The 10,734-nt window shown below is 51.6% G+C and overlaps 1 protein-coding gene across 11 annotated transcripts in view; it reads left to right on the top strand.

The window, feature by feature from the left end:
- Positions 1–10,625, top strand: part of Tmco4 (transmembrane and coiled-coil domains 4) — a 78,035-nt gene extending 67,410 nt beyond the window's left edge. For 3 of the 11 annotated variants that reach the window (XR_015620029.1, XR_015620031.1, XM_087550716.1), the window contains 3 exons: positions 3,924–4,041; positions 5,341–5,458; positions 9,593–10,625. Coding sequence is in view for 6 of the 11 variants with exons in the window: in XM_087550716.1 (XP_087406842.1) it covers positions 3,924–4,041; positions 5,341–5,458; positions 9,593–9,997 (641 nt within the window). In the remaining 5 variants the exon portion in view is untranslated. 11 annotated transcript variants of the gene reach the window in all.
- Positions 10,626–10,734: the final 109 nt, after the last annotated feature.

The raw sequence follows: 10,734 nt of genomic DNA on the forward strand, positions 1-10,734 counted from the left end.
GACTTGAGGAACTGGAGCTATGACTCAGCTGATAGAGTGCCTGCCTAGTGTGAGTGAAGCCCTGAGTTCCGTGTCCAGTCCTCATAAACTCAGAGTGTTGGTGACCCACACCTCTAATCCCAGCAGTGGGGAAGTAAAAGTAGGAAGGTCACAAGTTCATGACCATCCTCAGCTAGTTCTAAGATAGCCTAGGATACATGAGATCCTAGGATACATGTGTCTCAGGCTGGCCGAGAACTAGCAATACAGCCAACGGTGGCCTTTGTCTTAGTGACTGTTTCATTGCTACAAGGAGATACCATGACCAAGACAACTTATTAAAGAAAGCCTTTAACTGGGGGCTTGCTTGTAGTTTCAAAGGGTCAGTCCATGATCAACAGGTCAGGAAAATGACAGCAGGCAGGCTTGGTGCTGACGAAGTAGCTGTCGACTACATCTTGATCTACAGGCAGAAGGCAGGGAGAGAGGGAAACTGGAAGCCTACCTCAGCGACACACCCCCTCCAACAAGCCACACCCCCTAATCCTTCCCAAACAGTCTACCAGTTGGGAACCAAATATTCCAATGTATGTGCCTATGAGTGCTGTTCTCATTCAAACCACCACAGCCTTAAACTTTTTTATCCTCTCGCCTCTAGCTCTCAGATGCTGGGATCACAGACATACACTACCACACCCAACTCCTGTGGATGAAACCCAGGACTTGGTGCATGCTAGACAACCACTTTCCCAACTGAGCCGCCTCCCCAGCCTTGACTTCTATCCCAAGTGGATCACTCCTGGACTAGAGAGAAGCAGTGACAGAAAGTCCCAGGAGCGGAGAGTGAGGGCTTGACTGACAACCTTTCCTTTTCAACCAGAGGCATGACGCCTCCTTACTGCCAAAGTTATAGCAGGATGGAGGACCGCCCACTCCCATAGTAGAAGCAGAGTATAAATAAAATCTAAGGAGCTCTTTCAAAACTGGGAAGCACAAAAGCTACCTGTGTCTGTGACTCCTGAACTTGGAGATAATCTTACCCCTTTTACATAAGAATACGAATATTTATAATCTTGTGGGGGCGGGGGTGGAAGGCACGTGCTAGGCAAGTGTTCTGTTGAGCTGTATCCTCAGCCCTGTATTTAATGCCTCGAACTTTGACGGGAGGGAAGGCCAGGACCACAAAATGACTTTTGGTAGACACTGGTCCCATAGCAAAAGAATGCCGAGGCCATTAAATGTTTATCTCTGGCATCTTTTATAATTTTGTACTTATTTAATGTGTGTGTGAGTATGCATGTATGAATATATATCTGTTGTATGTGTATGTATATGTGTGTATATATGTGTATGTGTATGCATTTGCATGTGTGTGTATCTATTGTATGTGTATATGGTGTATTATGTATGTATGTGTGTATGTATATGTGTCTGCATTTACCTGTGTGTGTCTGTGTGTGTGTGTCTGTGTGTGTATGTATATGTGTTTCTACATTTACCTGTGTGTGTGTCTCTGTGTGTGTGTGTCTCTGTGTGTGTGTGTCTCTGTGTGTGTGTCTACATTTACCTGTGTGTGTGTATGTCTCTGTGTGTGTGTATGTGTGTGTGTGTGTGTGTGTGTGTGTGTGTGTGTGTACATATGTGCATGCCTTGGTTCCCATGGAGAGGTCAGAAGACAACTTGAGTTGGTCTCTCCTTCTCCCACTGAGCCGTCTCCTGGGCCCTCTGGCATCGTCCATCTGTCTTGAGCAGTGGGTGCATTCTGCACTGGCTACACATCCTGGGGGCTGCTGGGCACTGGAGGTATAACCTGATAAGGATTTGTTTTCTTTTTTTTTTTTCTTTTTTTTTTCTTTTTTTTTTTTTTCGGAGCTGGGGACCGAACCCAGGGCCTTGCGCTTGCTAGGCAAGCGCTCTACCACTGAGCTAAATCCCCAACCCCTAAGGATTTGTTTTCAATGTAGTGACGGGAACTTAGGCCCTTGCACATGCTATGGAGTGAAACCTTTTGCACATCCTGAACAGTGAGCAGATCTTTTGAACGCGGCTTGTCTGAGAATAGAGGGAGCTTGGTAAGGCAGCTCCTGGCTGGGCTTCAGCGACAGTGGAATTCATGTCCAACCCAACCTGGTTTACGCTCCTGCCTGGTTTACACTCATTCTGCAGACCACTGGCTTCTCTCAGCTCAGAGTCACGGCAGCTGTCTCCTTAGGATTTTCTCCCTGGTCCTCTCTAGATCTAACAGTTGCTCAGAATCCCTGCTATGGTCACTGCTGGCCATAAGGAGGTGTGACACTCTGTCCATGGCAGAAAGGCCACTGATGGAGTTCCCACGGGCGGAGGAATGGTGGCCCCAGAGGTCCTGGCCCTGTGATGACCAGAGGTCCACACAGTTTGGCCTTCTTGGCTACTGAAACAGAAGAGAGAATGGTCCAGGGAACCCACAGCTATCCAGATACCCTGGGTTGTGGTCCTAGCGGAAGTCTCTTTGGCTATGTGATCTTGGACTGGCATCATCTTCTCTCGGAGCCCATCTCCCCATCTTCCATGGGAAGGGTTCAGAATGAGGTCTCACTGGTCTCTAAGGACCTTTTCTGAATACCGCATCCAGGGCAGAGTTAAGGCAACATGCTAGATGACAATAACTTCACACAAGCTTTAAAACTCCCCTAGGACCAGGAGTGAGGTCAACTTCTATGCCAGAGTTTTGTTTTATTTTTATTTTATTCTATTTTATTTTTTTAATGCCTACGGTTGTTCTGTCTACATGTATGTCTGTGCACCACCTGCTTGCCTGGTATTCACAGAGGCCAGAAGAGGGCGACAGATCCCCTGGCCTTGGAGTTACAGATGGTTGTGAGCCACTGTGTGGGTGCTAGGACTCAAATCTGGGTTCTTTGGAAGAGCAGTCAGTTCTCTAAACCACTGGACCATCTCTCCAACCTCTCAGAGAGTCTGAGGTTCAGAGCTTGAGAATACTCAGAGAACATGGTATTGTAAACACCAAGCAGCCTGGAACCCTTCACTCAAACTCTGGCATGAAAGCCAGGAGGGTTAACAGAAGCACCTCAGTTAGAAGGATCCTGAGAGAGGAAGCCGAATGCCCTATGTCACTCAGCAAGAGGTTGGCCGAGCTAAGGCCAGCCGCCTGGCTGATGGTGGTGTACACCTCTATCCCAGTACTCCAGAGACTGTGAGTTCAAGGTCTACACAGTGAGTTCCAGGATGGTCAAGTCTACACAGAAAAACCATGTCTTGAAAACACAAAACAAAAAGAGAAAGGAAGGAAGGAAACAAGCAGAAGGGACAGTACCAGAGTGAGGGGGTGGGGTACACCCATTTGCCAGAGTAGTTCTGAGAGTGACGTGTGTCCTTCTGCAGACTGCCAGTTTCCGGTGTGCCTGAGCTCCACGCAAGGCTGCCTACAGGACACACAAACACTTCTAGTGGACCAGACCTAAAATATTCTTGAATCATTATATCAGAGTGACTGATGAGTGCACCCCTACACTCCAAAACCCATCACCCCTTTCCCTCCAGGCTACCAAGCTTCCTGAAGCCTGCTCAAGGAAGGCTTCGGTGTCTCCCAACTGTTCTCCAATGCTGCAGGGCCCAGGGTCTCTCTGAAGGGGGGCAGGTCATCCATGTTCTCACGGGTCTGAGCTTTCGGGCACTGGAAAGACACCTTGTTTCCTACTCAGGCTGTGCCACGTGCTGTCTGTGTGGCTGTGTGCTGTTTACTTTAACTGTCACAGTGACACTTTGCAGGAATAGATCAGACATGTGAGGGCCTGGAACCCTGTGTCAGCCTCCATTTCTGGTGTGTGTGTGCACTACCCCCTTTTCTCCATCTCAATCCATCCCACACCCGCACCACCCTACCCTTCCCATCAGGACTACGGTATGCAGGAACACTGACAGAGTCTCCTGGGGTCTCTCACCAGATTGCCAAGGGATCATCGAGGATGTTGTCCTTCTGGGCGCACCAGTAGAGGGGGACCCCAAGTACTGGGAACCGTTCCGGAATGTGGTGTCTGGGAGAATCATCAACGGCTACTGCAGGTCTGTCTGAACCTCATGCCATGGGGGAGGTAACAGCATTTCCTGAGCTCCTAGTGTGCCTTCCCCACCCTTTCTGGAGACAAGAAGTCTCTATGCTGAAAGGTACAAGAAGCTGGTCACAAGCATTTCAGGAGTGTGGCTAGGGCCAGAGGTTCAGATCTGAGAGGCGTCCCACCCTGCAGGATGGCAGAGGAGGGTCTTGTGGGATTCCCTCCTGTGTCATCACCTACAGGATGACTCTGAGGGAGGAAGCATGGGGTAGCACCTGAGTCTGAAAATCAAAAGGGTCTAAATGAGAGAGCCCTCTGGGGCTAAGGCATGCCCGTGTGCCACTGGCAGCACAGGCATCCAGACTCCATTTTTGGAGCATGATTTCCGAGCAGGGGCAGGAAGACAGAAGCTGGCAATGCAGAGACTCAGCACCCCGGGGCATCAGGCCTTCTGGAAAGTGCTGGGACCTGGGGGTCAGGGAAGGAGTGAGAGAGCAGCCCTGTTTGGAGTCTGTGGTGAGGCCCTCAGAGTTTCACTCTGACTTAAATCCCCAAGCTCCAAAAAAAGCAGCCCAAGCCTCACAAGACAGTCCTGTCTCAGGGAGCCCACAGGCTGATTAGCTGTAAAAACCCCAAACCCCATGAATTCTCCACCACCACAGGTCACAAGGGTTGTGGCTAAGCCCCCTGCAGCAAATACATAGGATGGTCACTGAGTGACCTGGAGGTGACACTCCAAGCTCAGAGTCAAAGGGCAGACTAGAGGGGTGACTGGTGATGTTTATTTTGTTGAGGCAGGATGTGATATAGCTCAGGCTGGCTTTGAACTCTCTACAGAGCCAAAGATCCTCTGCTTCCACCTCCCAGGTATTGTGATGCACAGACAGGCACCCACCGATTATGGCTTACACAGTGCCAACAATCAAAAGCCGCATTTGTGCGTGCTAGGCAAACACCCTGCAGGGCTCAGAGGCCAGAAGCAGAGCAGTGAACCAGAGGCTCTGGGTGACAGCTGGGGGCAGTCAGTAAAGGGCCTGTGATGGATGAACCTACAGGAAAAGAGCAAACCGTGAGATTCCCATGTGAAGGGAGGAGGTACCAACTAGCTGGAGGCCAGAGCCCCTCGGAGCATCTAGCAGACCACGCTGGTGCCCACATGTCAGCCTAGCACTGGGAGGCAGAAGCAGAAGGACTGTGAGTTTGAGGCCAACCCAGTCTGTGTAGTAACTATGCCGGGTGGCCAGTTACCTAGGGGTCAGAGGCCCAACCTGCCCAGGCTCGGGCTGATGGCCCTGACTTCTGCCTGCAGGGGAGACTGGCTGCTGAGTTTCGTGTACCGCACATCTTCTGTGCAGCTCCGCGTCGCAGGCCTCCAGCCTGTGCTGTTGCAGGACCGGAGGATGGAGAACGTGGACCTGTCCTCAGTGGTGAGTATCGGTCTGTCCCATCGGCCTGCGGTCTGTCCCACCTGCCTCTCGTGAGCAGAGCTCCATCTCAGCCTTTCCCCAGAGGCCATAAACCTCAAGCGACCTCCAGGCAGGAACAGATGAGGAAATCAAAGCTTAAAAAAGAGATGGCTCAGGGGTTAAGAACACCGGCTGCTCTTCCAGAGGTCATGAGTTCAAATCCCAGCAACCACACTGTGGCTCACAACCATCTGTAATGAGATCTGATGCCCTCTTCTGGTGTGTCTGAAGACAGCGACAGTGTACTCCTATACATAGAATAAATAAATAAACCTTTAAACAAGGAAAGAAAAGAAAAGAAAACTTCTTATCTCCTAAAAAGCAGTTCGCAGGGCTAGATCCAAGCCTCTAGCCCTCAAGTCCTCAAATTTCCAACCCCCCTCAACACCGTCACCCCAGATGACCAATCAGAGCTGTTCCCCCTGTACATAACCAAAGCAAGCAGAGGACTCAGATGCAGGACATGGGCTACACTCAAAGCAGTAGACCCTGGTGCCAGCCAAGCCAGAACGTATCAGCACCGAGCCCATTATATTTACTGCAGATGCAGGGCCCAGGGGGGTTCAAGAGTCCTCCCTAATATCCGTCCCCTCCTCCTCAGCCAGGCCACCACCCTCACTTCTCCCCCTTGGAGGCTAGCTGCTCCCAGACCTCTCCCTCCTCAAACACCTCAGCTTTGGCTCAGATTTGCAGCTCTGCCTAATAATAGTTCTTTATCACATTAGAGGCCTCAGCAAAGCTGAGCTTCCCTCCTCTGACTAATTAGAGGTAATTAGCATTGCCTTTGTGTCCCTGTCTTTCCTTGGCAGCTTGCTGGAAGAGGGGCTGGCAGGGCTCCCTCTGTAGGACTTGCCTGGCAGCTCCCTTTGCAGCAGCGACTACAGGGATGTCTGTTCGTCCTCCCTGTGTCAGGTGTGGACCATGTCTGAGATGAATCAAGGGACCCTGGCTAGAATGCCTGTTTGCTCGCCAGCCTGTCCCACTCTAGGCTACCAGGGGTGGAGGGTTTTACCTCCGCAGGGCTCCCCGTGCAAAGCTGTCCAGGATACGTTGGTCCAGGACAAACCTCTCCACATTCTAGAGGATGTACCTGATGTCTAGAATTTAACCAAGGGCCTGCCACAGAGTGCCCAGTCAGTATTAGCACCAGCGGTGACAACAGCCACCCTGTGTCAAGGGACCCTACGAAAGTCCTAGGAAGACCTACAGATCCACTATCTAGATGTGGAAACTAAGGCTGGAGTGATAAACTCAAGCGTATTAGTGACTTTCTGCTCCTTGGCAGAAATACTTTAAGCCAGGATTTATTTGTGCTCCTGGTTTAGCCAGGTTTCAGTCTGCCAGAGTGGGAAAGGCCCAACAGGAAGCAGTTCACAAAGGGGTAGATTGAAATCAAAGGGTGAGGGAGGAACCAGGGGCTGTGTCACATTGAAAGCCCACTTCTAGTAGCCTACTCCACCAACAGGGCCCTACCACAGGTTCCACAACCTCACAACACCAGTGGCCAGAGAATGCGTGGTCAAGAGCCTGAGCCTAAGAGAGGACATTGCAGATTCAAGCCAGAAACCCAGGGAACTACCTCAGAGCCTGGGCCCTGAGCCACGAGTTTGTGGTCCTGAACCTCCAGAGCCTGGTCAGCGATTTGCAGTCCTGCCAAGCACGCCCGTGTCCACATGGTCTCCCACCCATGCCAGCCCACATGGTGCTGAGGTTACTGTCAGTTTCATTTCACAGAAACATGTGGCACCGGGGAACCCAGAGCCTAGTGGGCATGGGAAGGGTCCTCAGGACAGACAGGGGGGCAGTGCCAGCCAGGCCAGGTCTCTTGCAAGGGGAAATGTTGGGGTCCATTGCTGGCTACATGGACCTGGTGACTGGAGTTCACAGCCTCTTGGCCAATAGTCTAACGAGCCTTTGCGGGTTGACAGTATATGCTGGGAGTTGCCCGGTGTGTCCTGAGGCTTGGCCCAGCATCAGTCATGGAAGACGGCTGCTTTACATGAGTCATACCTGACTTCCGGGCAGCAGGCAAAACTCAGTGGGACAGCCAGGGAGATGGCCGTGGGCTGAAAACTTGAGTCAGTATCAACTGTGTTGAACCCACCCATGACCCACCTTACCCCCATGAAACCTCCCCTCTGCTAACTGTAAACATGGAGTACCAGCAACAAGGACTCCATCGTGGGTCTTTATAGAGTAGCAGCTGGCGGACTGTGCATGGCTGAGACCTGAACCCGCCTTGAAGGAAGAAGTCAGAGCTGTGTACTGTAGGTATGAGGGCCGCCTGGGTCGGCTGCAGTAATAGCACTGACCCCGCCCTTCCTGCCTGCCTTTTCTAATACAGTCCTTCCCCGGGATCCAAAATGCTCAGGGAAGTGGCTCTTACTTTGTCCATAGAGAACTATTAGTGTTTGTCCCTGTGGGTCTGGAGTTTCTGTTGGCTGGAATTCAGACACGCTAACTAGAACTTAGGCAGCCATCTTGGGCCCCTGAATGGATCAGCCCAGCTAACTCCCCATCTTCATCCCCCTTTGAGGTAAACTAAAGTAAGAGAGCCTGTATTTATACAGCACCTACTAAGTGGCAGTCACAGTGTGCTGCGATTTCCATGTTCCTCTCCAATCCCCTTGAGAGACTATGCATTTCCAGGGGTTAAGAGGGGATATCTTGGCTCAGTCAGCAAAGTGCTTTCCACAAAAGCATGAGGATCTGAGTTTAGGTCCCCAGAACCCAGGTGAAAAACGTTCAGATAAAGCAGTACCAGGGTTGGGGGTGCAGAGGCAGGAGGATGCCTGGAGTTTGCTAGTCAACCAGTCTAGCCAAATAGATTTATGCTCCAGGGTCAGCGAGAGACCCTGTTTCAAAAAATAGGCTCTAGAGGGGTTGGGGATTTAGCTCAGTGATAGAACGCTTGCCTAGCAAGTGCAAGACCCTGGGTTCAGTCCTCAGCTCCGGAAAAAAAGAAAAAAGAAAGAAAGAAAATAGGCTCTAGAGATGGCTCAGTGGTTAAGAGCACTGGCTGCTCTTCCAGAGGTCCTGAGTTCAATTCCCAGCAATACATGGTGGCTCACAACCATCTGTAATGGGATCTAGTGCCGTCTTCTGTCGTGCAGGCATACATTCAACATAGAGAACACTGCATACATGGTAAATGAGAGAGAGAGAGGGAGTGAGAGAGAGAGAGAGAGAGAAATACAGTGAAGAGTGATCAGGAAGACACCTGATCTTTGATCTGCACACGCAGGCATGCACGCACGTGCACACAGGGAGAGAGTTGAGAAAAGATGCTCATGGTCTTACATAAGAACTCAAGAAGCATCAGGAAACACTACTACTCCATATCCATCTCAGCCCATCTGGGACTGCCATGAACACTAGATTCTGTACCACGAATACAACATCATTTGACTTGTAACAATGACAACTGACATCCAAAGCCATGGCACTGGTCTGGTGGCAACTCCTGGCTGCATGGTCTCATGTTGGTGAAGCAAACTGGCTTTGTAACCAAGCTGCCCTCGGGGAGACAGCTCTGTCCAAGCTTGAGGCAGAACTCTTGCTCTGACCGTCTGCCCAAGGCCTCTCCTGTCAACACTGTTGTTTTGGGAGTTAAGTTTTCAGTACCCAATTAGGGAGGTGGAGGGATGATGGGGTCTGCAAGGAGCTGTGAAGAAACAGAACCTTACTGGCTGTGACAAAGATTTATTCCTAACCTGGGAATTTTTTTCTAAGGAAACCCTCCCAGCCACCCTCTGGGCAAGCCACTCCTAATGTTGGGGGCAGAAAGGACTTTCAAGGTCCCATGGCAACTGAAAAGGAAACCCTGATCCCCTCCCCTGCCTGCTACTCATCAGATGGGCCTTTGCGCTCCAGGGCCCACACATTTAGAGAAACTTTCTTTAACTTCCCCTGCCTCGGATCCTATAGCCACCACCACCCCCAGTCCCCACTCCAATGCACTCTGGACTTGAGAACCAATAATAATTGGGGCCCTTGGTACTGAGTGGCTGAGGGTGGAGCTTAGCTTGGATCCCAGGGAACAGGTGGGCCCTGCCCACTGACCCACCTACCCACATGGTCTTCATCTCCCTGCAGGTCAATGGCCACTTGGACTATGCCAAGAAAATGGATGTCATCCTGAAGGCTGTGGGCATCCGCACCAAGCCTGGCTGGAGTGAGAAGGGACTCCCACTGGCCCCTGGCGGCCTGCCGCAAGAAGAGCCTCTCCAGCCAGCCACAGTCTCCACAGATGAGACAATCCACCAGGATGAACAAAAGCAGGGACCTGCCCCAGGAGACAGTCTCAAATCCGCCATTCCTTCCAGTGCCAGCCAAGCCCAGGTGCCAGCAGGGCTGGACCAATCCACAGAGGACTCGCTCCCTGCTGCCGCTGCACCAGCAGAGGGGCACCTGGTCTGCAGCCATGGTGTGGGGCCCAACCCACTGGGCTGCCCTGACTGCACCCGTGAGACCCAGGAGTCCTGTGCAGAACTAGACTGACCCTGCAGGCATCTGGACTACTCTCCAGACGCCTCTATGCAACTTTCTCTAACCCCCACGTGCTCCCCAGAGAGCTCCAGAGGTGGGGAATTTCCACAAGTGCCTTTCTGACACAGAATGGAGAGGCAAGGGAGAAAACCTGGCAGTAGGACCTGCCAGGTCAACCCAACCCCAACTCCAAACCAGTGTGGGCTCCTGCCCTGCAGGTCCCATCCAGAGGCCCAAAAGTCACTGTGGGATTGGGGATCCCCATGTTCCCTTTCCCCCAACCTCAGTGGACCTAAGTGTCTTCCAGATCCTGTATCTATTCTCCAGGGCTGCCCACTGCTCCAGGCTCCGCGAGTGGGCGTTTTCAGGTGCCAACGAGACACTTTGTTCCCTCTGCTCATAGAAGAAGCAGCTCTGTCCAGTACACTTGTGTGGGCTGGGTGCATTGTAAAATGGCAGGAGTAACAGACATACATGTGATATGATGGCGCCCCACCCTGAGCTTGTGAAACACGTGAGCCTGGATAGAATTGTAGCGGAGGAATAAAGGCAGAAGTCACAGTCAGCGTCTTGAGACCTAGGCCTTGGTAAGTGTGGATTACATGAGGAGGGACCAATAAACACTGTTTACCACACCCTACGGGGCCTTCTCTTGACCTTCATAACTTCATTGTATGCTGGGGAAACTGGGCCTCCGTGTACTTAGGAAACCCATGGGAGGCCACGCAGAGGATCAGAGATGGGATCAC

This window comes from Rattus norvegicus, chromosome 5 (genome assembly GCF_021556685.1).
Source record: "Rattus norvegicus strain SHRSP/BbbUtx chromosome 5, alternate assembly SHRSP_T2T, whole genome shotgun sequence".
NCBI lineage: Eukaryota > Metazoa > Chordata > Mammalia > Rodentia > Muridae > Rattus > Rattus norvegicus.